Here is a 17,113-nt window from a genome sequence, read left to right as displayed (position 1 = left end):
AGCAGCGGCTTGTGCTCAGCAGGGTGAGAAGAAGAAAGACGTGATGTGCTCGACCACTCTATAGTTTTCCCCCGGGGTCAGAAAAAGCAGAGTCAGGTCTAAAACGCCGCCTAGGTTACACACATGACATGAAATATGAACAGTGCTGCGCGTTGGAGGGGAGAGGGGAATCTAAACACACATGAGCACATAAGTACAGTACAGTGAGTCATAGCAGGGAGGGCGCGGGAGGTTGCTCCTGAACGCACCACGGACTTATCACAACGAATGACCTTCACATGTTTCTGTGCCCGGAGGCTGAGGGGAACACTGAGAAACAAAGCCTTTTGAGAATAAGAGACACAACATTATAGATCCCCATTATAAAGCCCCGCTATCAAACCCAATTTGCTTTATTTACAATGCCACGATGCCCAATGGCGGATTTTTTGTGTGTGTGTCTGATGGGAATAAACCCCAAACAAATCCATTTTCCTCGAGCGACTCATGCTGGCAGCCAGTTGCCATGGATATCCAATGTGGTTGCATGTTCAGAGATCAAAGTGACGACGGCGGCGGCGAGGCAAGGGCAAATCAAAGACTCGATTCAAAGCAACTTCTTCTTCCCTGAGGTGCTCCTTCGCTACCTTGCACATATTTTCCCACATGTTATAGATGAGGCAACGCACAGCGGACTATTTTCAGAAATGGCCCAGAAAAGTGACAGAAATCAGAGGTCAGAGCGACTCCCGTTCCTGGCTCCTCTTTCTCTCTATCTCACTGTAGCTCCCACTCCACCAGCCCTCCTATCAGAAAGAGATAGTCATCTCCATGGCGGAAGCTTCGCCTTTCTATTGACGGCTGTCTGAAGCGCGCGTTATCATGTCCGATCTGAGCTTTGACAGGCCGACAAGGGAGAGGCTTGTATTACAAGGGGAATCAATGGCACTAGGCCATATCCCTATCAATAGGCTGCCACAACTCTTTTTGGACACTCTGGGACAGATAAGATGATTTATCCGAGAAACAAATGATGAAGGGAGAGGGGCAAGGAACTGGCAGCACAGAAGTAGGTTAAAAATAACTCAGTTGTGATTCTAATAAAACATTTGACTGCGATGTTTGTTCTTCATTAGTAACAACATTGTAAGATGATGAAAGCAAACAAAAGGAGTGCTAAGAAGTCCCGCTGTTAACCTTCGTCAGCGACTAAGCAGATAAATGACAACGGAATGAGCTCCAGAATCATCGTGTAGGGCCGACGCCACGCGCTAAATGATTTCCTAGATCAAATATTGATATTTCGAATGAGCACCCTCGGTGGGCCTTTCTTAGCGGCCTCCTGTAGTCAGCACATTTGTCTGGGTCTTTCCAGGTTTATGGGGAAATGAAAAAAGGTGAGCGTGAGAGGTGGAGCAAAAAGGAAAACAGCTTGGACGGGGGGTGAAAATAAAATAAAATGCATTTAATTTGTCCACCCTCGCCGCTGTGTGCTGGTTTCAGCAGAATGGGTTGTGTGCCTGAGTATTTCTCCCTTTCTCAAGGACCTGCTTTTGTACACAGAGCAGCGAGGGTTGCTGGCTCACACCAACTCTAATTGCCCCGAGGCCATAGGCAGCCACTTCCAAACAGGGTCATTCATCTTCCCATGGAAAAGGAAATGGTCTTTGGCCCTGATCCTTAATCACCCCCCTGCCGCAGTGTACAAGGTCATCAGGGAAGCCCTGTGACAAACACACACTCATGTACACACACTCTAGGCAGCATAGCAGAAAGACTGAGGGTGGTGGGTGAGAGACACATGTGAGGTGAGCAAAAAGAAAAAAAGAGCATGCCATCCTGCAGGTGAAATTGGAGCAGAGATTATAGCTCAGAGTTATGGTTTGTGGTTCTCCCCTTCAAAGAGGGAGTCAGGAATTCACGTGGATGTGGTGGTGAGAGAAGCTGAAAGCCGTGACGAAAGAAGAGGCAGAGAGAAGATGAGAGCCGGGGGTGGGGGGGGGGGCAGTCCAAGGACGGATGGAAAAGGGCTCCATTTCACTGAGGATTTCAAGATATTGCAGAGACTGGTACTCTAAACAAAACATTTGTCTTACTTAGAGACTGTTAAAGGCATGATTCATGAAGCAAAATGAACAGTTAAACAAGGAAATCCGAGTAAATTGGGCTGCATTTCTAAAATAGCAGGATCATAAGTACATTGTTAATTTAGGATCTTATTTAATACTTTAGAATCACTTTCATAGTTGCACTTTACACATGCAGTTTCACTTTTTAAGCTGCAACTATTCATTATTTTTTATTTCGGCCTGATTGATTGATTAAAGTAGAGAGTAGATATACATACTGTACATACTGTAAGGCTAAATCCAGTGATATAAAGATTGTTTGATGTTTAAACCAAATATCAAGAACATTCTCATTCTGGGCTTGCATCCAAGATGTGATTACAAGAGAACTTTGCAACAAGCTAAAGCAAGCAGCAAAATACACATGTCCAATGTTATGCTTTTGTTGTTGTGCTTTAAAATGTTTTATTTGTTTATTGTGCTGTTCCCCTTTATTATTTCATACTTCATATACATTGTAATGTTTGCTGCCCTGTGGCTGTGAACAACACAGACATCCCATAACATCTTCATCTTCATTGCGAATTGATGCAGATCCTCACTTGTTGTCCTCTTGAGATCTCTGTTATGAAGTCGTGCACATTTTATTTTCATAAAACAATTTCATTCTGCTTTGTTAGGCTCACTTAATTCAATTTTTTGCAATGAATTTGCTCTGCCGCCAATGGAAACCCCCAAAGGTTCAGTAACTTAATACGTCTTAAACAATGTTTTCTAATGTTTTGTCTGGTGTAATTATATGTTATCCACATTGTGAATAGCTGTTGATTGACGACATCTAGGAGGACTTGTGTTTGAGCTGTTGTTCGTGACTTAACAACTTTATCAATAAACTGAGTTTACCTCACTAAATACAACAATACAATCAATAAGTAAGGTTCAATATGGAATGCTATTGAATTTCTATGGAGAATGTGTTAAGTCGGAAATAAATTGGACAATTCACTTTTATCCCCGTAGACTAGATTTTGAGGTCCCTCTTCAATCTTGATGTATTTCTCAGAGTCAAAGGCTATTACGACTTCAAGGCTGTAATGCCAAATCGATGTAGGCGTTATGTAATGGCTGATGCTGGGAGCTTCACATCTCTAAAATTAGCCGGCGGGTCCCATCGGGTCCAATTCCTAATGAGCGCAAACCAAATTAAGCATTCGTTTTAGTGTCCCTTAAGAGGATGAAAGTTGAAACGTAATCATTAACCAGTGGAGAAATGATTTCAAATATGCTGTACGTCTGAGCCCTCCCACAGTACTCACACACATGTAACGAGGACTAACAGTAATTGCATGCACGCAGACACATGGATCCATACAATTATCCTTTACCCGTCACTGATAGGAGCAACAGGTTCTCAGGAGGAGAAACATTAGCGCGCTTTGTTAACAGTCTAGCAACGAAACAGAAGAAATGACTGCCATGGAACATCAAAGGTTGCGTCTCTGAGATACATCTTTAATTAAAGAGGCCCTATTATGTTTTTGAGCCTTTCCCTTTCCTGTCATTTTGAGCATGTAAATGGTCTGCAAAGGCTAAAATCCCAAAGATACCTCCAGAGGGAGTTTCTCTCCAACACTCTTGAAAATGCCTGAAACGCTTCCAGGGAAATTACAAGGGGCGGGACCTTTCGCGCAAAGACGCTATCTCGCTGTGCTTTTTACTCATACAAAGATACATTCACACAACTACATAGCTTCATTACCACCACAGTGGGAAACTCACCAGGTGCAACTCAAATGATGATTCATTATAACATACAGCTTCATTTGATGGGGTGTAGTGATAATACTTCAAAATGATGATTATTGGAACTGCTACCTCCGCGACCCGACCACGGATAAGCGGGAGAAGATGGATGGATGGATGATGATTATTTTCCGTCTGTGAGAATCTTATGAAATGGTATCATTCATGTCTGTGTGTGCATAACATATATCTCTGTGACATTTGTAGCCTTTGCTCAAATGTCAGAGGGTGCAAAAGCAAAAAAAAGCACTAAAACATTACTTAAAGCTACTTTAAGTGTGTGATGTTGTGTCTTGTAAGTTATCGTGCTAATGACCACTGGAGTCGGCTGGGTTTTATTTTAACTTAAAAAGTATATGAGGCGAGCCACTTAACAAGGAGGGGACTTCTGAGATGCTGTAAGCAGGGAATGTAATATTTATCTTCTCATGAAACCTTAATCACGACATATTCCAAATTGTTAGAAGATACATTTAAAGCAAGACAACAAGGAACATGAGTTAAAAATAATCCTGTGGGCCAAAAGAGAGTGATGCAGAAGCGAATAAGTGGCAGGTTTTTTTTAAAGAGGGAAAAGCTGTAACTTTCTGAGCCTGATATAGAGTAACTTAAAAAAGTGCTGGCAAAAGAACTTTGACTTTTATAATAGTTTTGTTCCCAGAACCGTTGTGCTGGAAAAAAGTTAATTAAACACCACCAAGAGTGTGGAATCTCACAGCAACCTCTCAACGTTTTAAAATGTCTTGGCACGGGATTTAGTACCAACTGTTCCACTTTGATAATCCATGCAAGACTTCTGGCATCTGCTCAGGATAGATTACATCTTCACTAAAATAATAATTATAATAATCTGGATTTGAGTACGCCATTAATAACATCTGGAATGCTTAAAAAAAAATCACAATTGTAATGTTGAACTCAAAGATACGCTCTATAATTAGAAGTAAATGATCTTGACTGAAGTGATTGGCTAAAAGTTAATTGCATTTAAACATTTGCATTTAGCTGGAACTGGCATTCATTAGCACTATCAATCAGCCTCATCACCGATTTCGTTTTTTCGTTAATTTGTTCCTGAGAAAAATCCTCAGGAGAGTCTAAGTCGATTCATGAAACTGCAGCATTTATTGTACCTGGGATTTTGGTTAATGATGAATCCCATTGTCCTTGTAAACTGACTACATGCCAGTATCATGATTAGCAGGTAAACTCCAGGCCAATCGCCTTAAAAGTCATACCATAGATATTAAGGGTAAACGTTGAGATGATTAAAGGGGGCCTTATTATGTTCATTTTCAGGTTTATATATATTTTTTGAGCTTCTACTGTGTTATTTTTCTCATGCTGCAGCACCTCTTTTCACCCTCTGTCTGAAACCAGAGCCCAGTCTGCTCTGATTGATTGGTTGGTTGGCCGGCTCTGTTGTGATTGGCCAACCGCTCAGAGATGTCTCGCCCCTTAGCCTATCACTTAAAATGTGTTGGAGCACTAGCCAATAGAAGTGTGACTGTTACAAAGTGATGTCACTATGTTAAGGACGTAAACAAGGGAGACCAATGGAGGCGTTTCAGGATTGTGTGGGAGAGAAACTCACTATCGAGGGAACTTTTGGATTTCAGCCTTTTAAATGCACAACTACCTAGATAACAAACTAAAGGAATGGGAAAACCCCAACAAGCATAATAGGGCCCCTTTAAGGCGGAGAACCCGACTTCCAACCTTAAAATGTCTTCTGAAGTGGAAGCTCTACTGCAGGGATGAGCTTCATATTTATTGCCGATGATATTAATAATACAAAAAAGACAAATGGAATGCTGTGACTTATCTGATTTGAAGTGTTATTGTAATAGATATTTTTAATAAGACCTTAGGTCTCTATAAAACAATGAAAATAATAAGGAGAAAATATTATAAGGATTTCATTTTAATAATATTCTTTCCTAATATTAAACTTCACAATTGAAGAAAACACATTAATCAAATATTTCCCAGAGGTATTTTGGCCCCCAAATATACATAAGTGTGCTCTGTTCTGACCTATTTTATAGATTGCACAATATACTCTCTTATTCGTCCCTTTTCTATTCCTTTTTCGCCCTCTTATGACGTAAGTATTACTTAAGTTTGTTGTCAATACGTTTTGTTTTGTGAATATTTTTGTTATCCACTGTGAAAAAAGAAAAGATTATAGATTCTACATATAGATAAATGAAGCGCGTCCACTTCCTCCTACAAAATGAAGTGTTTTGAAGATCGTCCTTGTTGAGAAGAACTGGGGCCCAGGTAGTGTCACTTTTGTCGCTTCAGATGTAAGTTTGAGCTCTCAGTTGGAAATGTGTCACCTTATAACCAGTCAGCCATCTCTGGAGGCAGCTCAGCAGGAGGCGAGGCTGTACCACCTCGAGCCTCTGTGACGTCCTGCTGGTCAGCTCACAAACAAACTGCTGCCCTGTGCGCATCTGTTTCTTTGGGTGTGTAACGGATGTGTGCTGTTTGCTTGCCCCTTGGTGTCTGAGTACCCCCGCCGTGACAGCAGAGGCTGACAAGACAGCAGGTTTACACACACACACACAAACACACATATACAAGCATTCCCGGAGGATCTCTATAAGCTGTATTGTGAGGCATAGGGGACATCTATTACAAAACCCCCTGTGGTTGAAAACCTCCTGGAGCTAGCTGCCGGCTCTCACACACTGAGACACAAACTGCCCCCGAACGCACACAAACACACACTCGCAAACACACATGACCTACAGACATGAAATTGCAAACATCTACAAACACGTTCACGCAGAGAAGTCTAATGGAAGTAGCTCTTTGTACATAGTGTCGTGCATGAAACATTCATAGAGAAAGTCGTAATGGAGTGTTGCACACACTCCGTCAACGGTGAAAGGAACACAAATCCTGACAGTGCTGGAATGAGTTTGTCATGTTGATGATTGGGGGGGAACTTTTCAGCATTGAAAATCCTCTCGTGTTCTATAACAATGTAAGTGGATGCAACAGAGCTGACAGACTCTTAAGTATGAAAGTAACTTAATTTCCTTGTGGATGTGTGCATGATGTGTGAGAAAAAGATTAAGAGATCCTTGTAGAAACTGCATGCGTGTGTGTGTGTGTTTCTATTCCTTTAATGAGCCACACACAGCAGCGGGGTCCCCATCGCTCTGCTGTCTTCTAATTGGACCTAGTGAGCAACGAGCGGACCTCCAGCATTCATCTCCCAGAATTCACTGGGAGGAAAGGGGGCCTAGCAGGGCAAAAAAAGAAAAAGACAAATAAAGGGAAAAAATATATAAAGAATACATCGCTGTGAAAACCTGCCTACTAGTTTGACCTCTATGTAATTACTGGCAGGTATGGGCGGTGGTTTTAAAAGGAGGGTGATCACAGAGACTAACTAACTGAAAATAAAAAAGGACTGATAGCAGGTGGATCCGCCCTAGCATACGCAAGCAGGTGAACACACATCAAACATCATGGAGCAGACTTCCACGTAGAGACTCGCGGAGCGCGGCACAGCGCCTTCCTCACTAGCTCTCGAAGAGAGAATAAATCAGTGATTATCTTATATCCCCAGGCGTTAAGCATCATCCCCGATGTACTTTAGACAGAAAAGGCGAGTCGGGGAAAACAGTGATGGAAAAAAAAGTAGGCTATCATGGTAGCTTAAGTGTGCAAAATCTAATCTCGCAACAGTGTGAGTTGATTCTGGTTCATGACCTCTGCAGCGTGATTCCCCCAGTCTCCTTAAACTTCCTGCAACCCTGCACCTCATGCTATCTATCAAAACACCTTAGAGAACATCTGAAGATACAGATCTAGGTGCCAAAGAAGAGTCCATTCAATGCAGTCATTATGAAACGTGTATCCAATGCGCTTTTCAGCAGAAAAAAGGCCAATTAAACCAAACACAATTTACCTCTCATTTTCCTGTCTCCTGAGCACCGGGCCCGTTGAAGATGATAGACGCGAGCAATTTCTTTAACACGGCAACCATGCAAATCACTTTCAGTGTCTCACCCTCAGCCGTGTTGCCCCACGGTACGCTAGATTGCAGCCTCCTGTACTAATTGTCCCCAAACATCTCAGGCCAGCAGTGCGAGTTAATTGAGTACGAGAGACGTCGATATCCCCTGATAGACAGACTCGCATAAATGAGTATTCCCACACTGACTATCCACATCAAACCAGAGAGCGTGAAATCTATTCTTTGGTTTCAACCAGTACTCTGTACAGCTGGAAAAGCTTAGGTAGGTGCTTAACAAGCTATACCTGTTTTAGAGAGGCTTGATTAAATGTAATACTGGCATTTCATCCACCTGTGTGTCACCCTGACGGATAACCAACACAACAGAAGATCAATATGGGATTGACGATTGAATTTGCAGTGAGGAACTTCTGACAACATCAACACTCTTACTCACAGGTATAGAGCAGCATTGTTGGAGAAAAAAGTATAAATTATATGAACAATTTGGCCACATTTTCATGAAACTTGATGGAGGGATCTAGCATGGGCCAAGGAAGAACCCATTACATTTTGGATAGACTATTCCCAGGCATATTTTTCACTTTTGTTAACCGAATGCACTTCTAGTTTCCCTTTTATCTTGAATGGGAAATGAATACACAGGTTTATTCCAAACCCAGTTTCAAATGTTGCCTCAAAACTTTAAATTGTGGTTCCAAAATACGTTAACCTTTTGAATGTACAATTGGTGTGGTTTTCCTTTAATGGGAAATCATCTCCCGTCGTTCATACTGGTTCTTTTCATTATATAAGCTACAAGTATCATTTGAATCAGTAATGTTTAACTTCCAGAATAAGTGACATGCCATTTAAACTTCAACACCAACCACTTACTGTATGAACACTGAGCTCAGACAGCCAACAGAGCTCATGTCAAATGGTTTATTCCTTTGGGGAGAACACGTTGCCATATTAAAAGCAGTTTGAGGCTAAAACAAAGCTTAAAGTAAACAGGTATGTAAGAGCACAATATTTATTCCATTATTCTTGTTTATATTTATTGACTGTTGTATTGCTCTTTCTCAACCTTATTTACTTGTCTTGCCAAGTCAATAAAGAACTGATTAATATTTATGGCGATGGGATGGAGAAAAATAAAGGGCTGTTTGAGTGTCAGGATTTCTCACAGGGAACCTCTCTGTTCATTCTAAAGAGCAGCTGTTTAATGTGCATATGTCACACGCAGCATTATCTTCGCATTATGTTAGCATTTCTGTGTCACCACGGCTTTACACAGCGTTATGTTAAGAGTCTATGGCAGGGAGGTAAAGCTAACATGGTAAGCATTAGTCACCCTCCACTGAGGCACATGATCAAAGAGATTTTCCGAATGTTAAACGGATGAAACACAGAACGATGACTCGGGTTGAGTCTTTAGAAGTCAGGCAGGCTTCGGGAGCGTGACAGTGGGCGGGCGTGGGCGCTCTTCTTCAGAATGTGCCAGTCTGTTGACATATGTAATGCCAGGTCTAAGGCCCTGTATCATATCCACAAAGAGGTATGACATGGCGAGAAAAAACGATTTCTAGCCTAACGCTCAGACATCATTGGACTACATTTTATAGAAACAGATTGTTGTGGTTTACAGGAGCTATGTTGTCCTCTTGTGCAAACATACAATTAGCGAGTGTTTCAAAGCTCCACAACACAAGGAACGGATATTATTTTACTGATTTACCACGTCTATCCAAAGGTTGTTGTGATGCAAGAAGATATTGCTTATTACCCAACGCTCTCAATACAAAATAAGACTTAAAAATAACTGATTATGGCCAAGCATTACATTGTATTACAATTTATTTTGTCTATAAGTGGAATTCTGAAGATAGAACTCGTAGAATTATTATCAGAATTGGGAATCTTATGTTGCATATAAACCTTCTTTTTGAATTTAGTTTTGTGTGCTTCTTGTTAATTGAAATACTTACGTCTAACTTCAAGGTTTACAAGTTCCATGTTTTCTCTTTGTGCGTTTAAACATTCAATTAGGGAATGTTTCATAAGCTTAGCAACACTAGGAAAGGGAATCATTTGTATTTCATTTTTACAATTTATTCAGAAGTTCAGTGTTGCAAGAAGATGTTTACAGCAAACAAGTTTCCTCATTTGTCTTCTTGCAACTTTAAAAATATATAAATGGAAAGACAAATGTGGGAAAATTGCATATGAACTGCTGTTCCATTAAAGTAAGTAAAGCATTACATATTTAGTGAATGACTGTAAATTCAGCTTGTAAAACATACTTAAAACAGCTGAAGTTAAATCTTCTAAACCACAACGGTCTCTTTCCTGTCCACGCTAGTCTTTAGACCCCGTTGAGGTCACACAGTGTCCAAGTAACATGCTGACAGACAGAGAGAAAGAGAGTAAAAGAAAATGAATGGTGTCTGTCGGTGCGTCCCGGCGGAGCCATCATTAATTAAGCGTGAGATTGGTTCTCTCCACTTCCCACCCCTGTCTCTCATTCGGTTGATCCTGGGATGTCAGGGGATTCGTCACTTCTCACCTCGGAAAAAGAAACAGCTAGTGCTGGTGAAGTGGACCAATAATAGATGTGAAGATATCAAAACACACCAGTGGCTAACCGTGTCTATCACAACTGGACCTTCTGTAAACACCCCCCCCCGGCGTTATAATGTCCGTCTTTTCACTGAATTGCCGTCTTGAAAAGGGTACTCACAACAATTCCGCAAGAACTTCATCTTCACCTGTTGCACTTGCCATTTCAACGTTAAAAACAATAGAACGGCATGAATTGCTTCGTCGCATCTAGATCCTCTGTCTCGAGCCAGTTAACTACCGGGCCTTCTAGTACCCTGGAACCGAGGGAAACTCTGAAAGAATACGCCCATTGGCTACAAATCAATATCTGATTGGTTGATCAAACTGTCAGTCCAAATGTACGCTCTCATTCAGTGCAACGGCCAGGGCATTCTATCAAGGATGTAGAATACCTTGGTTGGCGGATATTCTACCAGAGACCCAGAACAAGATCTGATTGGTTGCTTTCTTTTCTAACACAAAACCACTGAAATGCGTAGACCATGGTCCGAGAAGGACAAATAAATCAACGTAACACTGTAATACTACATTTTTTTAACATTTTATTTATCTAATTAAATCGATTTTTTGTTTGTTTTATCTGAGTGTTCCAGGGTATTCTCTGAATACCTTGAAGGCCCTGACGGTTCGCCACTGAAACACACACATTTAAAGTCTACACACACCCTCAACTAAAACAGCTGCACACACACTGGACTCCGGCTCGGTGTCAGATTCCTATTGCTCTCTTCCAGCACTGCGGTACATCACTAATGATAGCTCCACTCCCTGTACGGCCCTATACTACCCTGAGGGGTGGAGACATCTGCCAAACTGGTACAGGTCCTCTCTTTACCTCTCACACCACCGTGTTTGACAGCCGACTTGGGAACAGTAAAATTAAAGGCCTTGGCAAATGAAATTCCGCGACACAGCGGTGTGAATCAAAGTGCTATGGAAGGTTGTAGAAGAAGAAGGAACGGAGCACGCTCTCGGAAGTAAAGGGAAAAGTTAGGGAGGGCAAAAAAAAAAGTAGTTACCAAAGATAATTTGGCATCAAACAGCTGCATCTTGGGTATTGACAAAAGTGGTATAGCTTCATCATTTCACCTTGAAAAGGAGAATGCTGTGTATAAAAGATCTTTCACATAACGCAGGCAACTTATTGACTTCCTTTGATATTAATAGCCTATGACACGAAATGCCATTTTCCCAGCGATGCCACGTTATTCTTTGATCCGATGTGACCTTGTTGATGGTGCCGGAGACAGATGCTGGTGTAATGTATCTCAGTTCAGTCATCATCATCGCGCATTACTCATGCTACGCGTAGACGGAAAAGAATATGGATTGCTCTGCTCTTGCACCGGAACTTCGAAACCGCACTTATGAGAGCTTGACACTGGGCCTTTCTTGGTATTTAGTGGCTTTGTCTCTGACTCCCACACAGTTGCACTCTGATAGAGACATACAAGTGTCAAGGGCCATCACTGCACGCCGGGCAATCTGTTGTTGAGGTGAAGAGGCTGATAACAGCGGCCCCTGTCTGTCGTCCACCAACAACCCTGTCTCACCCCCCCTGAGGGAGAGTTATTGCTTTAATATGAACAACGAATGGTTCAATTTGTCCTCTGGGTGTCAAAGGACTGCTCGGCGTGATTACTTTCTTGGCACGGCGGTGACATTCATTGGCTTCGAGTCAGGAGGTATTGGAGAAAGGCCTCTGTTAGGCCGGAGTGGGTGAATGACAGATACAGATGGACGGAGAAAAGAAGACAGAGAGAGAGGCAAGGCCGGCTTTGCCCACCTCGACGAGCAGCAGCATGCAATCCTCTTAGATTGAGAAATACAGTATTCTGACCTTGGCTGATCAAAAAGGGGGAAAAAAAGCAGCGCCGCTCCAATCCACCCACTCACAGAAAAGTCACAAAAACACATCAAATAGAGGAGAGGGCTTTTGAATTTTTGGCATGTCACTTTATCACATTTTCAAAGCTGATAATTAGGGGACAAAATATTCAGCTCACACACTCAAGTTTCTCAAGGAGCAATGCAATTGAACGCAACTTTACCAACACTTTGGGCAGTAACCAATGGGTTTATGGAAGGAGTTTGACATTTTTGGAAGAGCAATAATTTCCTTTCCTGTCCAGAATAAGATACAACAGTTGATACAGTGTACAGTTAACATGAAGCTGGAGCCAGCAGCCGGTTAGTTTAGCTTAGCATAAAGACAGCTATCTTATCAGTTATCTTCAGACAGTCAGTCTAGCTGTTTTCCCCATTTCCAGTCTTTGCGCTAATCTAAGATAACCAGCTGTTGGCTCTTGGATTCATATTCATCAGACATATATACGAGGGGTATCAATTTCCTCATCCAACTCTGGATAAGGAAGTTAATGAGCGTATCCCCCAAAATATCGATCTATTCCTTTAAGATAAGTTCAGGATATTATTTGCATTGTTGACTCAAATCGTTCTACAAACTGGGCCTGAAAAGGCACTCACTATATGGATTACATAAAAAAAGCATTACTGTAGCTCAGTAAGAATCATTTGACGATATTTACAAAATGAGATATGAGTTTAATAATATCAATTATTTCGAACATATTCAATATTGTATAAATATAGAAGCAACTTTTAAATAATTTCCAACTTCATTTGTGGTTTCCCTCTACCTCAATATACTCGTTTTTGGAGTGTTCTTTTGCAAATTAATAATACAAAAAATAAAATAATAATATGATAATATCTTTATCGTGCATTCTGTTTTGGCTACAATACTCCTTCAGTAAAAATCGGATTTTGAGAATTTTATAATTATCCCTCCAAATTCTCTTTAGATATTGTGATTATATCCTTGTCGTGAAATCTTTAGCCACAATTGGCCATCCTGATTGGAACACACACAGAACCATCTTTGAATTGGAACTAACGTCACTCACCACACACATACATACTGAAGCACACATGTTGCCTGCCTTACCTGAATGGTGGGTGGTGAACGCTGTTTGCGCGTGGTCGTAGTGGAGAGCGTGGTGGTGGTCTCAATAAAGGTGGTGGACATCTCAGGCGGCACCGAGGTGGTGGTGCGTGCGGCGCCCCGGGTCACCGGCACATCGCCCACCAGCCGCACACTGCCGTTCACTTTGACGTTGCCGTGGCCCTCGGCGGCCATGTTGAGGACTTTGAGGCCGTTGTAATAGAGGCCGGAGAGCTGGCCCTGATAGGGTCGCTTCCGGTCGTTTCCGCCGATGGAGATCGTGGCCTGGGTGTTGAAGATTGTCAGCTGCCGGCCTGGCGCGGAGGGAGGAACGATAGTATTTATACGCTTGGGATCTAAAAGCGGAGGAACTACTTTTTTATTACGGGTAAAAAGCATTAACGGAAAAAGACTATGTCTGTTACCATTATGGATTTACCGCTTGATTAAACGAGTGAGGATGGAGGTAAAATGGTTAAAAGTGATGAAACATGCTGAAAAAACTCAAGTATCAGTTCTCAACAACCCCACCTGTTCTGTTCACTCTAAAAGCCTGCAGCTATATGCACTGTTATCTACAATAGGAAGGCTTTTTCTCTTGGACAACACAAGAAAAAGCCCCCTGAAAGAGCTAATGCTGGAAACAACACAAACCATTCAGCTATAGCAGCTTTATCGTAACACATGCAGGTATTGACATTCTTTTTTGGAAAAATGAGCTAGAACAAGTTCCACAGGCACGCTTAATATTCTCTGGACAAAACAGTGGACTCATGCGGTAGGATGATTAATAAATATGGATACAGGGTTTGGCATATTATGATAAAGTATGAGCAATACACACTCACTACATGTCATGTGGAATTTCATTAGGAGACGTCTAAATATCCTTGTCAAAACACAGTGCTCATGCATTAATTATGAAATGAAAATTTACCAAACTTTTGCAATACTAGAATCATAATTGAAAATCTCATTTGTGTAATTTACATACAGAAAGCACTGCATGCCTGTCTTATTTGCACAATTACAATACACAAGGAATGACAGGGAGAGTACGTACATGTCACAGAAGCGAAAAATGAAATAGCACGTGTGGAGTCATGCAGGCAGCAGTAATGGGGTTTTCACACCTGAGTTTTAGCAGTTGTTAAAGGGACTTTATAATCAGGTTAAGATCTTTATGTGCAATGGACTTTAAAAAGCAGTTTATGATGTTATTATGTTGAGTAAGAGAGGCAGGAGTAGATTTCTTTTAATCCTCGTAAATGTTTTAAACATAAACAAGGTTGATTTCAGTGATTGAAAATTCTATCAGGGCACGTTGGCAGGCTTTGCTGTCAAAAAGGCTCCAATTAGCTCTCCATCACCAAAAAGGGGAGATTTGATCGTGTGCGACTAAAATCAGATACATTACAGCAGGGAGAAACACCTGCTGTTTGGAAGGTCTTCAGGGGGGTATGCCCACTGATTAGTTTGTTCTCAAACATTGCAGAGGATTTGAGCCAAGCCTATTGTTGCATGCTGTCCCTTTAGACAATTTTGCACACAGTACTTATCTTTGCATGGTTTTAAAGGCTCTCCCCAGTCCCTTTAACTGGACACCATGATTCAACACAATTTTAAAGGATGACAATGACAAAAAGGGGGAAGAAATAAAAAATAAAAACCAAAGGAGAGAACTCTTTTTTTTTACTTGATTTTTAAAAAGGGTTTAAGGGGTGGTTTTTCATTCTCAGAGGTTGAAAGGGAACAAGCCGATGAAATGACAGAAAAATAAAAAGAGAAACATTCTAGAAGGTCGATAGAGATTTACCTTTCTCCTGAAGCCAATCTTCTACTGGCCGGGTATATTTGAACGGGATTTTCTTATTTGCCATTTGATAGCGCTCAATGTCGCTGTTGCCTTTAAAGTTTGAGAGTTTAACAAACAGCTTGAAACAGTCGGCAACAGCAACAGACATCAAACATTTATACAGTGGTTTATAACGATGTTTATCTTTGTTTAGAAGAATTTATAAAAGCTTTATGATGAGTTTTTTTAGTTTACGTTTTAAATGTATATTTATACAGCACACTCCACACCAATATTTAACAAAGTATCCATAGACTAAAAGCACATTTTCATAGCACTCATAGAAAAGACACACTTTTTAAACAACCTGCAAGAAAAGGTGAAAACACAGGAAATACAACCAGTCTACATAATACAATCATAATATTGCATACTAAAGACAATAGGCATCACATTAAAAAGCTAGAACATGCATTAACTGCCTTTCTGTGTAGCAAATTGGAGATAATTAATATGCACTTGTTCTCTCACTGGACACCACCTGCTTTAATATTTCAAGGGCCAAGAAATGATTGGGTTGGAAGCGTATTTGAAAGGAAAGAGCTGTGTAGCAGGTTTGTAAGGGGGCAACGATGGAGGAGGAAGTGGTAATATGAAGTACTGCAGACCTATGGGGAGAGAAGTCCCACAGCGACAAAGACTCGAGGAGGACAATGCATACAAATGATATCATTACCGACATGGTGGGAGGTCTTTTTGAGAAAAAACAGCTGAACCCCAGCTGCGGCTGATAGGCCACCTTTTACATTGAATGCTAAGTGTGTGCTTAGTATTTTTCCTGGCATGTTCCATTGTGTATTTTCCAGGTTGAAATATTTTGCCACCGAGCCTTCCCTAAAAGACACCGACAATACGATTGGGACATTCAACATTGAATATTTTGGGGTACGACAAAAGACTGTGAAGCCTTTAAAGAATAATGACACCATGATGTCACTCAGTAACCAGATGGGAATTTGGAGGAAAAAGGGGCATGAGTATTCCATGATTTATAACACAAATGAAAGGGCAAGGCTTTACAATTGTGAGAAAAGGCTTTCTGGAAATGCTGCTTGGAGTCTCTCAGGTGATTTATCTACTGACTACATTATACACACACATACTCAAGGCAACATGAGTGCATCCCTATTTTCACTCTTGGGCAGAAGCCTCTACTATAATGGCTTGGCTGAGGCTCAGGAGGTACAGTGGGTTGTCCAATGATCGGTGGTTTCGATCTCTGGTTTATCCAGTCCTTGGGTAAGATGCTGAACCCCAAATTGCTCCCAAAGGCACAGCTATTGGTGGAGAGTATGTGTGAATGAGCGTTGGACTAGATGATGAGCATTTTGGCAGCTTGTGAAGCCGCTCTGCCATTGATGTATGACTGTGTGTGAACTATTAAATGTTGGCATGAGGTGTCAGAACCCCTCAGAATTCGGAAGACTCAAAAGGCGCTGTAAAAACAAAAGTTCTTCCACATTCAAGTCAATATTAAAGCACCCTTTGCGTTGTTAATGTTAGGGTAGACAACAGATCTATCTTATTAGGTTTTAAAAAAACATGGTTTGGGCTAAACCACGGGACACAAAGGCCGATCCCTTGTGTTTGTTAGACCAATCAAACACAACTCCCTTCAACCCTCAGAGGACTTTTGATCTTTTTTTGTTTGCCCGTTACATTGGAATAGCCAAAAGCCCAGTGCGTCTCATACACACTTAAGGGGGTGTCTGTCTTTGACGCCCTTGGAGTGAGACCAGGCTGCCAATTTCGAGCCACCTGACCTAGTGTGTTTTCTGGGTAAGATATAATGCCTGTCTTTGTTCTACACAGTCTTCTTTTTGTTCTTTCGTGGTTCAGTT

General features: G+C 41.4%; 1 protein-coding gene across 3 annotated transcripts in view; it reads right to left on the bottom strand.

Annotated features, from left to right (window-relative positions):
- LOC104941225 (neurexin-3b-beta-like) overlaps positions 1–17,113 on the bottom strand; it is a 122,041-nt gene that overhangs the window by 23,881 nt on the left and 81,047 nt on the right. For 2 of the 3 annotated variants that reach the window (XM_010766291.1, XM_010766294.1), the window contains exons 4-5: positions 15,234–15,323; positions 13,421–13,731 (exon numbers count right to left, since the gene is read on the bottom strand). In XM_010766291.1, coding sequence (XP_010764593.1) covers positions 13,421–13,731; positions 15,234–15,323 — 401 coding nt within the window. The remainder of the gene's footprint in view (positions 1–13,420; positions 13,732–15,233; positions 15,324–17,113) is intronic. The other variant, XM_010766292.1, reaches the window with a different exon arrangement.

Source organism: Notothenia coriiceps, unplaced genomic scaffold (genome assembly GCF_000735185.1).
Source record: "Notothenia coriiceps isolate Sejong01 unplaced genomic scaffold, NC01 NC01_scaffold00003275, whole genome shotgun sequence".
NCBI lineage: Eukaryota > Metazoa > Chordata > Actinopteri > Perciformes > Nototheniidae > Notothenia > Notothenia coriiceps.
The sequence above is the reverse complement of the archived record's forward strand: the minus strand, read 5'-3'. Positions and strand labels throughout refer to the sequence as shown.